Below are 22,494 nucleotides of genomic sequence, written 5' to 3'. Positions count from 1 at the left end.
TTTGTAAGTAATATGAAATTTCTATTTACAATATTTGGTTTATATTAATTTTATAAATATGTAAGTTTATACATATAATTGTATATATAAATATAACAAATAAGAAGTTGACTAAATTATCTGTTTATATTAAAATCAGTTTGTTAGTACATAATAGCAATTATTTTCTTAAAAAATCCATTTGAAACTTTGAATATAATCTTCCAAAACATGACTTAGGAATAGTTTATTAGACAATAAAGAACTATTTTGAAAATATTTTTATAATTTTTTTTATTATAGTAAATTGAAGAAATACATGCGAATTTTGTTGTTGTTGTTCATTGCTATTTTAAACTTGCTCTTTGGTCATTCCTTACACACAGGGATGCCAGATTAATGAGAGTGCCAGTTTACTGAGAGTTGATAGGCCTGAAGGCAATGAATGACAGCCTGACATTCATTCTTCAGTACTAATTCTTTTTGGATGCTGTGAATAAATAATATGTCATGGTGAAGTGCAAATACCATACATAGAAACTGAACCTTGAATAAAGAGGAAAACAATGTGTGATATGACTAACATTCTCACGGAAATAGAAGCATGTGCCTAGGCGATTACACTGGGGAGAGTATGCCAGATAAGCAAGAGTGTACTGTGGAATGTTTTTGTTAAGTCTAAAGTATGCTGAAATCAATGTCATTAATTATTGGTATGCCCAATTAATGACATTTCATTTAATGTAAATTTTCAGCAGAATCAAATGATATCTAGAAGTGAAAAATTAACAATCAACTTAGATAATTTAAGATTACATGACAAAAAACACTAATAAGCATTCAAGAAGTCACTTTATTAATGTAATAATAAGTTTTATTGTAACAGTTAACTTTTTCCTTAAATATTTTAATATTTAATAGAACTTTCTCTTTTGTAAATTTGAAGTTAAAATTTATTTTTGTATTTATATTGATAACTGATGAATGAATCATAACAGATGGTTTTACTAAAATGTTTTCTTAACTGATTTCATTTTGTAGGTAGTGACTGAAGCAACAACAATGAATCCTGCTAAAGTAGAACTGTTTAAAAGGATAGAGCCTTCTGATGAATTAGTATCAATTAATCAAACACTAGCTCTTTGCACTGATATTTTCAGGTAGAGAATTCAAATTTAATTTTTCTGTTCTTTAGTTTGNATTATAAAATTATAATTTGAAAACATTAGATTAAGTTCTAAAACAAAATTAATTAAGCTAGTTAATCAATAGTTTATAGAATATCTTAAAATTTGATTAATGACATCATATCAGAAGTGGATGAAGAATTGCTTCTCTGCTCTCCAATTGTTACATATGCTTCTGTGCTACCGATGACCCTCTTCTGAGGTTGGCATATTTAGAATGGTAACTGGTTGTAGTGGGAGTGGAAGATTGATAAATTCATGAATAATTCCACTTTTTTTTATCCATATTGCTGTATTTTCTTCTTGTATTCTCAGCTACTCTCTGCATTGTATGTGAAAAATATTTTTAAATGTTCTCATTTACACTTTTCAATAAAAGTACACAACTTCTTCATAACAGTTGTAACAAAAAAACAGAACTTTATTTTCTTCACAATGTGAACAACACTCTGGCACCTGACACTCAACAAAGCATGACACTGACTCTCCACATGTCACTGAAATCAGTACTGACACACACACAAAAAGAATCTACAAATTTCTTTATTCCCTTGTTTTAAGGCAGGAAAACCTCACCCACGTTCTTAAGGGATTACAAAAGATATTTCCATGTCATGTGACAATTTTAGTTTAGTTTCATAACTCAAACATTGAAATGAATTTATGTCACATAAATTAAATTCACACAAAATCAAATAGTAAATCAAACTTAACATCACATGTAAGTCATGTAACATGTACTATTTTAGAATATCACACACTAACTTTTTGACTGGCCTTTTTCATTTAAGTGCAGCACTAATAACAAATAAAAAAACAGAATCATAAAGTGTCATTTGGTCACATCACACTTGTTTAATGATTAAACAGTTTTATAATTGTTGTTTCATTGACAACTTCCATCAGAAGGAAATATGTTTTTCCACATCCATTCATATTCAGTTTCCATTATCATGTTTGCTGCTGCATGATTTGCACTGTTCCTCATTTCATCAATACTAAACAAAATTATTTCGTTTTTTACTTCTCAATGAATTCTATTTATTATTTCACAATAGCTTTTTGGTAGATATGATTTTTTTAAGGTAAATTTATCTGGGATATGCTTTCTTGTATATTTCTTTAAAAACCTTTGAAAACATTGTAGTTCTGTAGCATACTGAAATACGACAGTGTGAAGGTGAGGGTAAGATTGATAAGGACTGTACAAATTAATAATGTACAAAACAGATTTAATCAGAGAATGATATAATTCTGAGGTTCATTTACAATTAAAAATATAGATGGGAAATTCATCGTCCTTTCTAGCTTGACACAGGAACGAAAAAAAAAAAACAATCAATTGTAACTTACGTGGCGCGACAATTTGGGATCTTTTAGGTTAGGACTAGTACAAATATCTTACAAGGATGATGATAGTTGAGTCCTCTATGTGATGTCTCTCTCTCTCTCTCTACAAAAGTTCAAAGTCTACAATGGAACAAGAAGAGGCATGGTCAAAACTGTGCACAACCCTTTTGGCGATCATTATAAAAATATGCCAAACACACAGTGACATGCTGTGGGAAGAGACTGAGGTGCATTCATCTCAAAAAAAGTAAAGCAAAATATCACTACATAAATTTGTTTTCAATAATTAAATGATAGTTGAATTAAAGTGAAAAAGCAATCGATGAAATGAATTAGTAGGTTATGTGAATGTATATGCACGTTGTTGTGGTTATTGTTGAAATATCGTCATGTCTTGGAAGAAATTGTAACAGATTTTTGTATATGAATTGTAATTTTTTCTATTTAAAGTAATATAAATTTAATAATGAATTATACAGTACTTTTATTTTTTATGTATAATAAATGTAATTTTGAATAAAAATTTTTTTAAATGTTAAGGCATATTTTTATTTAAAAAGATATTTCATTTTTCTTTCACCTTTGTTGATTTAGTTTTCAGAAAGTCATGCAAACTAGATTCCAACCATTTACAGGATTGTTATATTAATAATAAAATACAGGATGTCCAAAAAGTTACTGTTTAGTGGAAACAATTTAAATAGTTATACATATGATATTGCAGTTTCTTTTACAACAAATGCAGGAATTGTCCTTCAAAATTTGGGGACAGGTCTGGAGACCTAGCAGGTTAGATTCCAAACACCAGAACATCTGTGAGTAAGTAGTAATACCATCTATCACAAAGTGAAAATGTAAAATATACGACTTACTGGTCTTGTATGTACAGCTTTAATGTCATTACTAATTTTCACTGCAAAAAGACTTTTTGAACACCCTGTAGTATTACACTTATGGCATATTCATCAGGACCTTCATCTATTGTTTATTACATGGTGGTGAGTCACTATAAACTGAATACTTTGTTTTGTATGGTACTTTTAACAAAACATTTAGTGAGAGTTTTAATTTTTACAAAAAAAAATCTATTTCATTTATTTAACTTCAACTCCAAAAGTCAAAGTGAAATGATAAATAAGCTAGTAAATTTTTTTCTCATTTATTTCTTTTGTGCATACATAAATCAAGTAATAAAAATTTCTGCAAACATCACTTTAAAAATTAACTGGCTATAGTTTCATTTAAGAATGATGTTTAAATGAACATTGTTTAATTATAAGTATTTAATGTATTTAATTAGCTTTTAAGTATATTTAAAATAATTAAGCATTTCTACATGATTATATTAGTATTGAGATACAAAATTTGACATAACAGTATACTGTATATGTATTTTATTTTCCAAATTAAATACTGTATAACAGTGGTGTCTAGTAATTTTTATACAAGGTCTTTTCTAATAAATATCAATCTGCAATTTACTTGTCTATTTAAACTTAAATTTTAACTTTATTTTCTTTAAAAAAATTTTATTGGTTCATTTATTTGTTTTGAAATTTTTAATTGTTTACTCATGCATCATCATAAAGAAGAACCATAATGGCAAGAATGACTGTTAAGAAGTTTAAGATGTCAGATAATGTTTTTTTTCACTATATTCAGGCATTTAGAATAAGTCAGACTTTTTTAATAACTTAGGTGACAACAATGCTTTTACAAAAGTATTCCTTAATATCTACATTTTATTAGTTTGTTTACATTTTATATTTTAAATATTAAATTTTGATTCCTGATAAAGTTCCTGATGATTGTTGTATAAAGAAGAATATATAAATACAGTCAATCCCCCTATAACACGGTAGATACGTTCCACTTTATAAGCATTTCACATTGTAGGAATCCTTAAATATATGAGCTTATTCTAATAATTGGTACCGAGCAGTCGTAAAAGTAATGCCATTTGAACAGAAAAATAAGGTAAGTTTAAATGAATATGTTGTTTCAGTAACAANCAAGTCGTCACAGCGTGCACCTTTATACCAGGCAGCGGAAACATTTTTTCCCCTCTGGTGGCGATATAACATAAGAACCTACTCTCAAAAGCTAATCATTTACATATCTAGCTAAGATGATGCAACATATCAATTTTTATTCAGATCTAACAAGTCCTTCATGGTGCGTTATTTTTTTTGTCGTCCAGTGTATATGAGCCAATCACAGCCTGGCACGTGTGCAGTTTACAGACTACGGCTGTTTGAAAGGTTTTCTTCCATAAAATTAATCCAGTGGTTCCCAATTACTGCTACGCGTACCCCTGGGGGTATGCGAAATTGTGTGAAGGGGTACGCGCGGCAATCTAAAAATCGGTCAATTTAAAATTTAAATGCATGAGATGAAGCAATCAAAAAAATAATGGATTGACCATCAAAAATTCGGCAATTTACAAAATGATGTCGAATGCACAAATTTGTTTATTTATAACTAAAAATAATCTCGAAATTTCATCAAAAAAATACATTTGTGACAATACCTAAATGAAATTCTTACGCAAGAAACAAAAATTGTACAATTAACACAAATTGTGTTAATTGTACAATTATCATTATTATCATGTCAGCGAAGTGGCAATAAAATATTCACTGCCATTTTACACAACGTACCTCTGCGAGAGCAGATTTTCGGCCATGACAAACATGAAAACTAAACATCGTAACTGACTTCAACTCGAAGATGACTTGAGACTAAAGCTGATCAAAAAGCAACCAGATTTTGCAAAGTTGTGCAAAGAAAATTGTGCACATTTGTAACATTAAAATTAAATAACACTTATGTTATTTTCATTATTATTAGAATTGTTTTTTAAAGGTAATAAATGTAAAAAAAACTTATTCTATTTATCACTAGCTGTCTACCCACAGCTTTGCCCACATTATATGGAATTTTCTCGTGGGAGTAAGATATTTTCTTGCAGTAAAATGTAGCCCATGTTCATCTTCAACATGTAAGCTATCTCTGTGCCAAATTTTATTAAAACCTGTTCAGTGGTTTAGACATGAAAAGGTGACAGACAGACATAATTACCTTCAAATTTATAATATTAGTATGGCTTAATATGAATTTCTGCTATAAGGGGTATGCGAGTTTGAGCTCTTCTTAAAGTGGTATGCAGGAAAAACTAATTGGGAACCACTGAATTAATCGATTCTAGACTAATTTGATTCAACATTTCCAAAACACGTATAATTTTTTGGGAATAATATGTATAAACTATGCTATAAACAAAAAATTGCAGGATTACTTACCGAGTGTGCACTGTTCAATGACGCCATTGCTTAAGCTTGTTTTCGTCGTGGGGCAGCACATCAAACGGGGTGCATTTTCTGATAAGTTATTTATCTGTGAAAAATTTCTTTGAACTTTAGAGACATCATTAATAGAAATAATTTTTATGGCTGTTGAATGAGAAATGTATAAAATTACAGTACTGTATTAGACTTACAGTACCTAATTTATATACTGTACAGACGATAGTAAACTCAACTTACCCGCCTAAACTCTCCATAGCATGTAAGTAGTTCAGCTGCTTGTCCATATTGGTCCAGATTCAACCAATCCTGTCATGACACGAGTCGGCGATGATGTTTTACCGCATTTTATGAGTCTCTTTTAGCATCTTTATACAAATACGGTCGCAATTTTTTTGCCGTGATGTACGAATCTGCATTATAGGGGGTTGACTGTATATTCTTGATGATCAACAAAAGGCCTTCATGAAATTATTGTTATGGGCACTACTGTTGTGTATGATTCAGTGAGGATTACAATTTATCTCTTGCTGTTGAAATTTTAAGATAAAGCAGTAAAGAAAATTTAAAAATAAAATTTTATACATTTTATATTTTAATTTAACTTATGATTAATTTTTTAGCTGTGGTTTTAATATAATTGACATATCTTAAAATAATGTAAAATTAACTAAACATAATATTTATGTTTGCATGTAATTTTAATTGCTTATTTTCTCATCAAGTTTTAAAAATCTTGTTACAATAAGGTCAAATGTGTTTTTTCTAACAGGTTTAAATAAGTTATCTTAAGTTCTTTTACAATTTACACAAGTATTTTTTGAATTAAGTAATCTTTTTATTTACAGTTCAAAAGAAGAATCAGTGAATAATTTGGATCAAGTAAATAATGTAACAAATGAAAAAACTTTAAAACCATTAAATCTTCAAACGGATTTATCATCAGAATCACCATATTTGAAGTCACTCACCAATGGCATTCCTGTTCAATGTTTTTCGTTACAGGAAGAAAATAGAATATCAAAGTAAGATAATATTTTTGCACTGCAATTTGAAAAAATTATAGACCTATAAATTCCCACTGTTGTTTGTCTGCTATCTGTTCTTTCTTAATTTCAAGAATGGAGTTAGATAGATTATAGTCGAAACCGGAAATGGAAAGCTTAAGGGGATTAACTATACACAAACTTTTAGTCTAGACCAGAAATCACATTATTTCAATTAAAACATTGTTCCCGGAAAGGAGTTAGTTGTATTGCTAACAGGAAAAGTATGATGTACAGGGGAAAGACACTACTAATTTGGCATAATAGTGAAGAGCATATATTTTAAATGAAGTAAGTTAAAGATATGATTAAAAATTGCAGCTTGGCATTGTGACAGTGTCATCATAAATAATTATTTTTGTTTTATGTATTTTGTTACATTAATGTTGCTTTACAAAATTAACTAGAAACAATGATACAGTATCAATTGCAGAAAAATTAATCACATTTAATAAGTTTTTTGTAAATTGTAATAAAACTAAAAAATTTTTACACGTGTGATAAAAATTGTTCACACATGTATTAAAGCTCAAAACTACTGATATTTTCAGATAGCCATAAAATTTTAGGTTGCTTGAGTTTTTTCCAAGTTTTTACTTCAATTATTGTTGAAGCTTGTTAGGTCTTCATCAAATGAGAATAAAACTTTTCCAGGTTGTTATTTTGTGTGTGAATTTAAGAGTCACTACTTTTTAATTTCACGCCATAATGGGAGTGTCTCAATACGTCGGCAGCTGAGGACAAATAAATGTAAAAAATTTTTTTGCATTTGTTTTTATCAAATTTTGTTTTATTTTTAAGAACATTATTTGTTTTTTTTAACATTTTTCAAAAAATGTTTGTCAATTTAGGTTGTATACTTGTTTATTACAGTCTACAAAGCCTGTACATGAACATGATATGTATAGAAAACTTTTCTGTGAAGAAAATTAGATATAGAAAATAGAACATAAATATAAAGAAAATAGAAAATTAAACTTCTTTTACATACTTAATTTTAATTACACAAATGTAAGTAAAAACAGATAAACTAACTAATTCGTTAATTTTTTTAACGTGCATGCAGAAAATTACTTTATTATACAGAGTGTCCCATTTGGGAGTACATCTTTAAAAATGCAAATTACCCGTGAATGAGTGCATGTATTATCATGCAATAAAGTTCAAAATATTCCTTATTTAATGAAGATCAGAGGGTGGTGCGTGATTTCTCGTTCTCAGATCATTGGTCCAATTTTCTTTGATGAGACTGTGAACACCAACCAATACTTGTCCATATTTGACAAATTTGTGAAACAACTGGATGACTGTGAACTTCAAGAAGATTACTTTCAACAGGATGGGACAACATGCCATACCTCTCATACCAGTATGGAAGAGATCCAATCGTTTTTTGGAGACAGGGTTATTTCGAAAGGTTTGTGGCCACCTCAATTGTCCGATTTAACTCCCCCAGATTTTTTCTATGGGGATATTTAAAGGGCAAGGTGTATGCAAGCAAACCCAAGACCATCGAACAACTGAAAGCAAACATCGAGCATGAAATAGCTGCCATTGACAGTGACGTGTTGCAGAAGACATTCTCAAATATGGAGCATTGCATTTCCTTGAGTGCGGACGTTGGGGGAAGACATTTTCAGCACCTTTTATAATGTGGACTTGTTTTCCACTAAATACAGGTATGTTCAGTTCTTATAGCTCGTCTTTACATTCACACGTTCACGAGTATTTCGCATTTTTAAAGTTGTACTCCTGAGTGGGACACCTTGTATAATGGAATTTCAGCTTTATCAGACACTCTCTTGCCTGAATTAGTTTATTAAATTGAGATTTTACTGTATTTGTTAATAAAATACCATAATTTATTAATTAAATTAAAATATTAAAAGTTGATTTGAAATGCAATAACCTAAATGGATTTATCATAATGTATTACAATATGTATATACAGTTCCATCCAAATGATGATCAAGTTTTCAGGACATGTTGGCTTTTTTGCAGTAGTCACAGTTTGATTGTATTAAACACTTAAAGCACTAAATGTTTTGGACAATCACTAAACTATCACTTTTATTGTAATGAGGGTCAAAATGATTGTTGGAGGGATTAAAATTATTTTATCAGAAAATATTTTAATGTTATACCTTTGAACAATTATTATCATCACTATTCTGTGATTTATTTAAGCAATATTTACCAGAAATGCTAAACAAAAATCTGTGTTTTCATGAATCATATTCTTTGATATGATTCTAGAAGTGATGGTAAAAACCATCACTTTTAGAATCATACAGAGTGAAATATGGTCATGTTAAACATTGTGGCCAAAATAGGACATTGCTATTTATTGAAATCAACATATGTTATTTTCCATTAATAATATAGTCTAGATTGAAATTAATGTAAGAATAACATTTTATTTTATTAAAATACATTTTCTAAGTAATCATTTAATCTTCATTGTAGATATAACTTTTAATAAACTGGCTATGTTGAATAATGTTTTTTTATTTAATATTACACTATGGATGGTAAAAAACACTAAATATTTAACAGAAATGCTATTTTGTTGCATGCATATTAATAGCATTTTGTTTAGTGACATCACTTAAACATATGCTTTTGTCACATTGTTCAGACAACACTGATGGGTCCAGGAATTCTTTTCAATTAACAGTTATGTGAATGATGAAGTTCTTTGCATGACTTGCTAATTTTTTATTCTATGTATTGTGTTTTATCAGACAGTTTCTAAGCTTTTACACAGTAAGTATGCACATAATTGTGAATTATTATGCAACTATACAGGGTTATTCATAAATCCTTGAAATATTTTAAGATTTAATATTTGTAAATTACACAGTGGATACTATATTTTTTAACATTAAAAATAAACTCTCCAAGTTTTTTTGGAATAGTATATGCAAATAGTTGCCATGATTTGTTGCTATGACACAACAGTAATAAATATGGTGCTAAACAAATATGAAATCATTTTGTGTGTTGGAATTCAAGAACCTTGTCTGTTATGACTAGGGTTTCTCATTTCCTGGTCTTTTGCTTGTCCTGGGATTCCGGGATAAAAGTGAACTGTTTCCCAGGATAGAATCAATTATTTTTAAGGTATATAAAATATCTTGAAATTAAATGATATAATTATGTGACCGTAGGGTCTGTGTCTCTTTGACACCACGTCAGGAGACCTGAATCTGACACCACCGAGTCTCTGGGGGACTCGGAAATCACGACGTTACGTCACGCGAGCGGTAGCGTGTGAGCGCTTGGATTCGGAGTAGAGGTGAGGAGAGAGACGAGGAAGTGACTTACTCGGACTCCATATTTTCTAACAAATAACAATTTTAATAATAAACAAAGAAAATACAGAGAAATTGGGCATATTATCGGACTTAATTATACTATTCCGTTCGAGAGAGAGAGTTTACACGCGAATCGTGGGTTGATAAATACCTTGCTTCTGGGTCAAAGGATCCGTGGTCACGCCGATGATGATATGCCGATGGAAAGTTCAATCTACTGGTTCTGGATCTTGTCCGTTCACTGGGGTGGAGGCACGGAGGTGTGGAGATGTTATCCTTAAACAGGCACGATTTTTTTCTCTCGGTGTTAATCCTGGATCACGGTTTTAATCTTGGGTCACGGTTTTAATTCGGGAGGACGACTTTTGTTGAGCGGACTTTGTGAAGACGACTTTTGTAGAGGGACTTCGGATGACGACTGACCTCGGGGTCTTTTTTCCTTTTTCCCTTCTTATTCCTCTTGGGTTTTTTCCATGAGGTCAGGTGGTTGCTGTTAAGGGTCTCGCATCCAATATGGATTCTCCATCAAAAGTTCCTGGTGACACATCCCTGACTAACTGGATCCGACTCAACAAGGAACAAACTCCGTGGGAAATAATTTTTATGGCTTTTAGCCTAACTCGATAAAACGCTCGAATTTAACCGATTAAAGTTTCCAATAATTAAAATTTAAAATAACACTTTATTGTTGGTCTGTTCGTCCCTCACAATTATTTTTCATTTTTTAAAGTAATTTTAAAGTTTTGTATCATTCAAAATCATATTAATAGTGCTATGTAAGATATACAATAAAAATTACCTTTGAATTACGTAGAAATTTTCGCAAATAGAAAAAAAATTTATTAAAGTTTGCTAGAAACTGTATACAACAACAACAACAACAACAAAAATGCTTTGAATTAAGTTAAAAATTAAAAATTGAACTTGGATCAAAGTTATAACTTAAAAGGTAATTTTCGTTTTTTAAATAAAATATAATACAAAATATTGTAAACTTTTATAAGATTTTAAAAAGCAAAGATGATCAATACTCCGATCACTCACTCTAATTCTTATTTTAGTAATGAAAAGTCTTGCTACCGAGAATGCCCTTTCTGATTCAATTGATGTGATTGGAATTGTGTTTAATGCATTTAAGAGAAGACAGATATTATGTGTTTTTTCACCTGTAGCCTGGAAGATTTCGAGTTTGTTTTCGAGATTGTAGTACTTCTTTTGCTCTCTAGTATTTTTGATTTTCCTACCTCGGCTGCTTTAATAGCGGCATCAAGGTTATAGCTCAATAATTCGGCAATTCGTTTGGCTTTAATAATCAGGTTTATGAATAAAAACTTCATACTTGCAGACTTTATACTCGTTTGTATCTTTGCCCAATTTGCACAATCTGGCATTACACATTTATTGAAGCTACTGGGCATGGTTAAAAATTAAGATAGCGTAAGCACAATTATTCCATATATTACAGGTTCTGACAAGTAAAGAATTTTCAGGGTCCTGCCACAAATAAGCTACGTATTGATTATCGACCATTTGTGACATGCCATAATGAGCAAAAATTTAAAAAAAAAAAAACTAGTAGGTAGGTTTAAAATTAATAAATACAAATGCATTCTGACAGTGAATGAGATGATTATGCTTTTTATTTGCAAAATTTCTTAACCTTAACACAAAATAAGAAAAAAAAGTGAATTTTTAAGAAATTTGCAGGATTTTCCGGGATAAGAAAAATTTCCTGGTATATTTCCTGGGTTAAAAAAAACAACCGGGATCCCGGAATCCTGTTTGAGAAACACTAGTTATGACTGTATGGGATGATTTTGAGCAGAATTCCATAAGGGGCCACCTGTACAATACTATCTTGAAATGGTATGTGAAATTCTGGGATTCTATACACTGCTCCTTGTCCCAGACATCCAGGGTGAAGAGAACAAAGTATGGATCATGTTTGACAAGTCTGACCATAGTCCCTGCAAGTCCACTACAAGTGTAAGTTTAGGAGTTGGCATTTCTCAACAGTGTGGTAAATTCTTTGAAAGAAAATTGCACGTAAACATCAAACTCTCTAATCATCTGGATGTCTGCCTCATCATCAAAGGTGAACACATTGAACATTTGTGATTCACGTGAAAAACTTGGGAAGAGTTTACTTTTATTTTAATGTTAAAAAATATAGTATCTGTTGTGTAGTTGTTAAAATATTTCACAGCCTTACGAATAACCCTATATATACATCAATATATTTATTCTACACACTAATTATAAAAATAAGGAATATAAAATCTGGTATAGGAAAAGCACTCTTCATAAATATGTTTTTATAATGAAATAAATGTAACACTTACTGTAGAAGTCTAACATAACTGTTATGTGTAAATTTATCAAAAATGGCAAGATTGTAAAAATTTGAAATGTGTAAGTAGAGAATGCATAAATATGCAGCTTATGTTGTGTGTTATTTTTGTATAGTTTAAATTTATGGAATTTAAATTAATTTATATATATATANAAGATATATATTTGTTCACTATCTTATTGGAATGTTTAATTTTACCCTAGATTTGAATTTCTCTTTAGATTATCCACATTAAGATCTTTTATTTATGGATAAAAATGTGACTTACAATTTCAAATTTAAATTTAGCAAAACAAAATTTCTTTGTTTTTTAACAAAATTAAAATTTTAAATATTGTATGACTGTAAAATTAAATAATTTCTGTGTAATGTGTTGTTAACTTTAAGCAATTTATGAAAGTAAGGAATTATTTTAAACATTTTAATCAGATATGTAGATTATGCTTATGATTTTAGAATATTATTTTTAAAAAAAACTTGGAATTTATAAAGTGATTGATTGGAAAACTTGAATTGGGGACAAAAATCTATATTTCTATGAAATTTTAAATTTGATTGTCTTATGATGATGTATACGTAAATAAAAAAAAATGTATTGATAAAGAAAGAAATATATGTTTAAGATGTCTGAATTTTCTTATTAAACAGTACCAATTGAGTAATCAAATACAACGTTAAAAATAATCAATGTAGTAATTAATAATTTTTCAGTTTTGTATTAAACATAAGTCTAAATTTATATTTAACATAAAAATTGAATGAACAGTGTGTCTACTAATTGCAAATTGTGGGAAAAAAATTTTTCAGAAAATTTCTCTTTGTAAGGAAAATGGGATTTATTAGAATTTCAAATGACTTGGGATTTTTTTATTGCAATTTTAATAAAATAACTTATTTAAACGACACCTTAGTGATGAAATTAAAAAAAATTATTTTTTAAACATTCATAATACAGAAAATTATTAATGCTTATGCAATTGAAAATGTATTGCATTTGGAATATGTAGAGACAAATTTGTTCAAGTGAATTGATAACATTTTGCTAATGTTTTCATGTAAAACATGTTTTATGTGAAAATAAATAACCATTATTTGAATGTTAATGAGGTTATGTTAAAGTGTTTGAAATATTTTATTATGTGAAAATCAGTTCACAGATGCCTGAACAGAATTTCTATTTAATTATACTTTTGTTTCATGTTAAAAATCTGAACTGCCACATCAAATTAATGACTATATTATCCTTAGGAACAATTTTTAACTGAAAATTTAATGAGAATGATACAAACAATGATTGTTAAAATGATATTATTTTAATTTAATTTTAATAATATATCAAATATTTTATCAATTTTTTTAAACTGTTGCTGCCGAAATTCCATCCCTCAAGTGAAAGTATACATCCAAAAAATTTTAAACTTTTGAAATATTTCCATTTCATTTTTGTTGTGTTTGTCTTTAAGTTTTACATGTACAGTACAATGATCTTTGAAGGAAAATGCAGTGTTTGACTTCAGACCATCTTTTAGAAACTGAATCTGACAGACTAATCTAAAACAGTTCATGGAAGACCTGATTTAGCTTATTGTAGTTGTTATTATTGTTTTTGTTTTATTTTTGAAGCAATAGAAGGCAACAGTCATATGAAAAACAAAGTACAGTCAGTAAATGAATACAATTAGATCAATGGTGATTGAAGTATTTGAACACTAAGTAGATCAGTGAAATTTCAATTTTTGCAGATCTGCTTCTTCTATTTCTTCAAATCAATCTTTGCAAATCTGCAATTAATAAAAATATTGGAAATAAGCTATTTTAAGAATGAAAAAAAATCTAAAAGTTATCTGAAAAACCTGGAGAACCAAGATTGAGTAGACACACTGATAGAAAGTTTTAATTATAATTTAGGAAGTTTTTCTTATATTATGATTATCTCATAAAAAACCAGTTTTATTAATTTCTTTCAGACATTATAGTGTGATTACTCCTGATGGTATTGGGGAACAAGTTGATGATGTATTAGACCTCGAAGATATAAAACCACCTGTTCTTCCTTCTGTAGGAGAATTTTTTGATGTCCATATTGTACATACTGCACATCCTCATTATTTTATTGTTAAGTATTTTTTAATGACTCTTTAAATAATAAGTTTATAAATTTTGTTACACAGTAAATAAACTCGTGATTAGTTAGGGTTATCATGATTTTGAAATTTCAGAAATATGTGGTTATCCAAAATGAATACTACCATTTTAAATTACTATAATTGTGTTGATTATTATTTGAGAAGTATGTGATTTACACCAACCAATGTTCTCTGAGTTTGCTATAAAGATAGAGCTCATTTTAATTTTTGTCGCCTGATATTTACAACATATACAAACACAATTAATTTTTATGAGTGTTTTTTACAATAGTGGCCATGAAAATTGCATCACCTGTGTGAAAGTAGCATATTTAAGCTATAATTATGATAATTTAAGTTACCATTTCATTGGCTGTTGATCTGCAGTCAGGAAGACAGCTACTTTTTAAAATATGTCCAATCAATCCTCATTGGTTTGACAATTGCCAAATTGCCACTCATGCTTTTTATTAACTTACTATGTTTGTCTGTCCAATGTGTGTTCCTGACTACTATACAGATTTTAGTTTGCAAACAATTTTAGCAATTAGAAAAAAATTAAAATTTGTAAAAATCTCATGACAGATGGCACTGTGTATAGGGTAAACCCTTGCCTTTTTTTAGTTGTACTGTCTACAAAAAATCCTATAACTCAATTTTTTACCCTCTTCCCAATTAAATGCTAAGACAAGAAGAATTTTGATAATTTACTGTTACATCTATAAAACTAAAAGGCAGAAAATAAAAAAATATAAAGGTTTAAAGAAATGTTTTTATTTCCATATAAATGCACTGAAAATTAAAAAAAAAAACTTTCTTCAGCTTTCACAGTATTCTTCGTATTATGTGGCCAAAAATAAAAGCATGGGTCAATCATATTTAATAGTACTCAGAGTTACCACCTTCTGTTAATTTTTATGGGCTTCCCACATGCACACCATGCTTTTATTTTGGTTTCATAATACCAAGAATACTGTAAAAACCAAAGAAATTTTATTTTTTAGTGCATTTTTAGTGCATTTTATTCATATAAATTAATGAATAAAAAGCATTTCTTTAAAACTTTAATAAAGATGATATATACAGGGTTCCTACGCCCCTGGAAAGTCAGGGATTTTCATTAGTGTTTGGAAAAGGTCAGGGAAAGTCAGGGAATTTGTTGAAAATTGTCAAAAAGTCAGTGAATTTGTCTCCTTAACTGCATTGTTGATCTCGTTTGCGGAATATGGATGACCAATCACAGCCATCTGCAGGCGGCAAGAAGTAATGCTGCAATCTTTAAAACCCGAGATAACTCGGGCAAGTTCCATAGTGTTACATAAAACTCGGGCATTTGGGCCCTCCGAAAAAATTTTTGTTTTTTTTTTTGGATGTTTGGATGTTTTTTAAGTCTCCAAATTTTTTCAAAAATTTTTTCCCGCGCGAAAATATTTTATCGCGATTTTAATATACCTTTAATGACGCACGATTAACGCTTAATTGTTTTTTAATGGGAGTTTTTTTTATCAAATTTCATTCATCGTTCTAAAGTAGTAGTGCACGGATTTTACTTCGATAAAGTTATTTAAAGCTAGTTTCTGATGTCAAAAACGACCTCCAATAGTTTTTTAATTTTTTTAAATTAATATATTTTATTATATATACGTTTAATTAAGTCGGGGGGTCGGAAATCGCAATAAAAAAACGTAATTTTTGAAAAATATTTAAAAATATACGGCCAGCTAGTATTCACTCTACTTTAAACCCTTCTCCTCCCGAGACTTCTATGAGAATGTCCCGGGAAATCCCAACACCAGCTGTTCTCCAGGTCATCCAGCTGTAAACACAATGACTCATCGGTGTCAGATTTCACAGAAAGGCGAGACAATGGAAAATAAAGTTTGAAGCTTTTTCTTCAAAATTAACGCATTTCTTTCGTTTTTTCCCCAGTTTTAAATATTTTTTATGTTTAATTACATTAATATTAAAAATTAGTGAGTAGCAAGGGAGTTAATTAATAACAGGATAAACTACTTTTATGTAATAGTGTTTAATTTTTAATTTTAGTAATTCAGCGATTATAAAAAAATGAAATTGTTTATTAGAATAAAAAATAACTAATTAAAAATTTGTTTGCAAACTTTTAAAAGTTGAAATCGTAATTTATTAGAATGTTCACTTCAAAATAGCTAAACAGATCAGTAAAAATCTGTAATTTAATCGTTTTTCAGTTTAAAACATAAAAAATTATAAATAGTTACCCGACGTTTACAGTAAAATACTGGCGCTGACTTGTTGTTGGCACAAGCTTTTTATATTTGTTGTTACGATTTTCCTTGAATGTACTGTACTGCAAGCATATTTTCCCTCTCTCTTCCGTTTTTTTCCGCAACTTCGATACATAGTTTAATAATTAGTTAACTGAAATGATATTGGGTAACAAATATCACTGATTTTGGCAAATTTAGGGCTTAAAAACTGGCAAGATTGATCATGCTTGTAATAAATATTCTGTAGTTATATTTTCGAAAATCAACAGGTAATCCGATAGTTTAACCAATGTTAACTTGCTTATAATTAAAATTTAAAAATTAAAAAGCTGTAAATTTAAAAAAAAATAATTACATTACTAAAAAATTAAAATAAATTTGATTATTTTTTGTGCGAAACAACACCAAAACAATTTTTATAGTTATGTTGCAAAAGAAAGAGATTTGTAGTTACGATTCTCTGCGCTGAACTTCTATATTTTAATAACGTATAATTGTAATTTCGTTTGTTGTTTATTTCTGTATTTATTTTATTTTATAAGTTTTAAGAATCCCAATTTTCGTAATACTATGACTTCATAGGAATACAAGTGTGAGGTTCCGGAATTGTCCGGAACTAAAATAGAAAAACGTAAAATAATTTAATTATTAGAGAAAAAAAGGAATGAACAGAAATTTTTTATAGAAACTTGAGAAATAGTCTAGACCCGTGTTTCTCAACCGCCGGTCCGCAACTCTAATCTGACCAGTCCGCGAAAACTTTAAAAATATATACTGTACCTTCCATGCGTTGTTCTCAAATAGGAAATATGTGGATTATTAATCCGTTTATTGATAGCAAACTAATAGATTGAACGACTTTGAATACGAAAAACTAATCAAATTAAGTTCAGACTTGGGATTTAAAACATTGTTTGAATCAATGCCCATAACACAGTTTTGGATTAAAGTTAAATCTGAATATCCAGTTTTACATAAAAAGGCAGTTAGGATGTTACTACCTTTTTCAACAACGTACTTATGTGAATCAATGTTTTCAGCAATGGTAATGATAAAATTGAAACAACAAAATCATTATAGTATTAGTTCTGCCTCACGCCTTGCAGTTACCGCCTTAACTCCAAGAATTGATGATCTTACTAGCAAAAAAGAAAAGCAGCGATCACATTGATTTGTATACTAATGTACTGGTAAATAAAATAACAAATATTTATTGCTCAATGTAGTTTGCAGTTCTTTTTACAACAGAGAATTTTTTTCAATTAAAAATAATATTGTCACTGGTCCACTTAAAAAAAGCAGATATTTTCCGGTCTGCGATGAGTTTTGGGTTGAGAAACACTGGTCTAGATCATCCTTTCTCAAAGTGGGTGATAACGCCCCTTTGCGGGCACTGGAGGCTTTCATGGGGGCAGTAGAAGGCTCAGTGATTAAATATGAGTTTTATTTCTTCTCATCAAAACATTCTTTGATCTCAGAAATAGGATATGGGTCACACCCTATCTATCCTATCCATATAATAATGCATGTTTAAACATTATATTTGCAATAACTGTTTTTAAGATATGCAACAGATGGTAATGTAAAAAGGTTAAAAAAAAGTTACTCTTTTTGTTGAAAGATTGATTTTAAAATTATGTGTTTCTAAGTCAAGAGTTCATTTTAAGCACAGTACAGTACTATTTGTTTATCAAAGAATAATTTTTGTTGATTTTATGTTACCTTGTATTTACTAGATTTACATACAAATAATAATGATAAATGATGATAAAATAAAAAGCTTGTGTTTTGTTTGTAAATTGCTTATTTTTTCATTACATTGAAGTTGTGGATTCTATCAAACATTTTTCTACAGGATGTATGTACTGTATTTTTTTAATGTGGCAGTCTTTGAAGCATATCAACTGTGCAAAAAGAGGGCTAAATGTACTCAATGTTAACAGTAAATGCTGTTTTATTATGTCGATATTCCACACTAAAAAATGTGAGGGTCAGGGAATTTGGACAAAGTTGGTCAGGGAAAGTCAGGGAATTCAAAACAAAAATTTGAGTAGGAACCCTGTATATATATATAAAATTTTTAAAATGTTTCATGGACTTATGAAATAGATATATATATAAACTAGAAGCTAAACTAAGGTAATGTCTGTTGATCAGACAGAGAAGATCAGACATACCATCAAGACTAGTAGATAATCTTTGGGATTATTTTTCTTACATCCAAAATACAGGGTTATTCATAAGTCCATGAAACATTTTAAAAATTTTTTATTTATAAACTATACAGTAGCTCATTTTTTCCAAGTTTACTGTACATATTTATGCCAACTGTGCAATGTCTGTTTTTATAAGCAAGTAAAAATCTTTATCCAGTGCCTCCAAAATTGTTATAGCTGATTGAACAGCAATGCAAAATATCATTCCAAGAAGATGAAAAATTCACTCAATTGGTCATCATTGATTGTCAGACCCAATTTTCACAAAAATATTATGTTGTGCAAGGTTTACTTCAAAGCTTGCGGATGAAGGGAATTTTTTATAAATGTTAATGAAATATGTTTTAAAGCTTTACACCAACCAATGCCAAATATTATTGGGCTAGAAATAGCTATAATATTATTTGTTTATAAGACAATTTGGCACTAGGGTAGGTGTATAGCTTTAAAATATATCGGGTTTAATGTTAATGTTTGTTTAGAAATATGTTTTGTTGTTGTTATTGATCTAAAAATCCCTGTGAGTGTAAAAAAAGCAGTTGTTCTACAATGCATGAGATACTGTGTAACTTATTATTTACCTTGATTTTAAAATAAGTACTGTACATCCCATCTCATGTACTAGTACATTTGCTTCATACAATTAATAAAATGTATTTTTTATGTCACTTATTATCTGAATTTGTTAATTTAAAAAAGTTTTTAATTGGATGTATTTTTAACAAACAGCAATTCAAAAATGAATTTCGAAGGCATAGGTTAAAAAAGGAAAACTGCATATTTTTACTAGTAGACAAAATGTATAAACCTGTGTTATTTATGATTATTTTATACAAAAATTGCATTCTGATTTCAAAAGGAAAAAAAAGGTGCACTGTTGAGACTTGAATCAACAAGCACTATGCTATTAGCCATGTGACATTTGGGAAAATTGTTCAAAAATTGTACTCGCAAGTCATTTGCATTTTTTTATTTTTTTTAGATTTGAGTTTTTGAAAATGTTTGAGAAATGTACTATCTCTTTTTGCTTAATTAATAAATTCATATCAAGGTTTTTCCACACAAGCAATATTATTGAAATCCCTGGAGAACACATTGTAAGATCTTGTTAGTTGAACCCAACTGTAGCTCTCAGGTGAAGAGAGTACATTGATGCACCAAAGTACAGATCACCATGTTCCATTACCACGAGGTAATGGGAAAACATGGTGACGTGATATGAAATTGTCCTGAATGATGCAGGATTTTGTGTCATGAAAATGTTCTGTCTTTGTTAGAATTAGCTTGGTGGATGAAATGCTTTCATAGCACTCTGCATTCAAAGATCCATTTATATAATTTAGTCTGCTTACACCTTTACTGGATATGCATCCCAATATCATTTGACTCACCAGAAAGTTTACTATCTGGATTAAGCAATCCCTGTTATTGGTCTTGCCTTTTCTATTTCTACATAGATTTTTCTGTTATTTATGTGCAGACTAAATTTGATTCATCTGAAAATATATGAAAACACAAAAATTGTGGGTTCAGATCATAATCCCAAATGTTGAAATCCCAAAAGATCAAAATTTCGAAAGGCCAAAATCTCAAAAATCACAATCCTGAAAGATTAAAATCCCAAATTTAAAATCCTGAAGTGACTGAAACCTCAACTCTCAATGAAAAGTTTGTGGTCTGTATATGAGTGCATGTAGAATGGATTTATGCATACCCAAAACAACATAGAAGCATGGCACAGAAGTTGAGAAAATTTAGTAGGGAATGCTAATTTTAGTGTATATTGAATTATTGAAGAATTTCAAAAAGTGCAATGCCATATGAGCATATTGTCTGAGGAGAACCATGCCAAAGGAAAAAGTAGATACTTGTCACAAAACAAGATTTCAAAGTATAGTTAATGATTGTGAAAGTCAATCCAGCTCATATTGACTACCTGTATGCAATTGCCCATAATCTTTCCGTATAATGTGCTTTTTCGTATGTTCAGATTTCTATTTTCTTCCCCACTATTTAAAATTTTCATCATTGATTTTTATAATTCATAATTCTATATATTTGATTTTAGTTGTTATGTATTAATGTAATAACAGGCAATATATATGTGTATAGTGCATACATATTTATTGTTAATGTTGTTAAATATTTTTTTGTGTAAAAGGGACTATAAAGTATTCTGTTAAGTGTTTATATGTTTCTCAAATCAATTATGTTTAAAAATGTAAATAAATGTGTCTTAAAGATTTATTATTATTATTTTTCCCTGGATTATATTTTCAATATTTTAATCTTTCGGATTATGACTTTTTGAGATTATGATCTGCACCAAAAATTAGTATACACTAATTTGATATTTACAGTTAATTTTACAATCATAAATGGTGTATTTATTTCACGGTGTATTAATTTTATTTCTTTTTTTTGTATGATAGTGTCAGTCTTGGAAACATGGAGCAGAATTAGATTTATTGTATGAAGAAATGCAATCATTTTATTCATCAGAGGTAATATTTTATACATTATTGTTTGCAGTAAACATTTATTAATTTGTAGTTAATAGATTGTATTATCATTTCTCATTGTTGTTAAGATACTTTTAGGTAATTCAAATAAAAATTACTGGAATTGCACTATACATTACAAATGATTATTATTTAAATAAGAGAAAGATGCCTTAACCAAATTTTATATTTGATCATTCTAGTTACACATTGTTTTTGCTTTTTAATCTGTACTGGAATCTTTGTAGAATTTTAAGTCATTCCAGAGTTAAAACATAAAATTTTTCTGGAAATTAATTTATGATATAAAGGGAGTTGTGTGTATCTCCAGTGGGGTTGGACTTGATGACAATTTTACTTATTAGCATTTTCATTTTTTTTGTTATAAAACCCATCCCTATCCTGAAAATTAAGCTTTTTGCCATTTTATAATAGTTAAAAATATAAAAAGTTTTTTAATAAATTGTCATAACAGATGGTGCCACCAAATGTTTCCAAAAAAATTAAGCAACTTGTTGCTGTATTTATTCTTATGTAGATGATATACATTGATATCTGAATGACCTGTATCTGAATTTTCTCTACAACAAATGGATCTTTAATATCCAATATAATACCCAAATTTAAAAAATTCCAGTATTAAGAGTTTTGTCAAGGCACATTTGTGAAAAACTTGAAAAAATATGCTGTGTTCTCAAGAACTGGTATACATTATAATCTTATATACTGCCATCAATGGTAGTTCTTAAAACATTCATGGCAAACATTAATCACTTAAGATCACTATACTTTTATCATTATAAAAATTTGCCAGAAATCCAATTTTAATCATACACATAAGAGAAAAATCACTTATATTCATTAC

The 22,494-nt window shown here is 29.1% G+C and overlaps 1 protein-coding gene across 1 annotated transcript in view; it reads left to right on the top strand.

Annotated features, from left to right (window-relative positions):
- Positions 1-995: 995 nt before the first annotated feature.
- The window catches only part of LOC111641643 (tudor domain-containing protein 7-like), a 35,115-nt gene continuing 13,616 nt past the window's right edge, over positions 996-22,494 (top strand). Inside the window, exons 1-4 of the mRNA XM_023387845.1 lie at positions 996-1,139; positions 6,670-6,846; positions 14,505-14,652; positions 21,561-21,632. Coding sequence (XP_023243613.1) covers positions 1,042-1,139; positions 6,670-6,846; positions 14,505-14,652; positions 21,561-21,632 — 495 coding nt within the window. The 5' untranslated portion in view covers positions 996-1,041. The remainder of the gene's footprint in view (positions 1,140-6,669; positions 6,847-14,504; positions 14,653-21,560; positions 21,633-22,494) is intronic.

Source organism: Centruroides sculpturatus, unplaced genomic scaffold (genome assembly GCF_000671375.1).
Source record: "Centruroides sculpturatus isolate CEXI.00-Female unplaced genomic scaffold, Cexi_2.0 scaffold1610, whole genome shotgun sequence".
Lineage (NCBI taxonomy): Eukaryota > Metazoa > Arthropoda > Arachnida > Scorpiones > Buthidae > Centruroides > Centruroides sculpturatus.
This window is presented reverse-complemented; position numbering and strand designations above follow the sequence as displayed.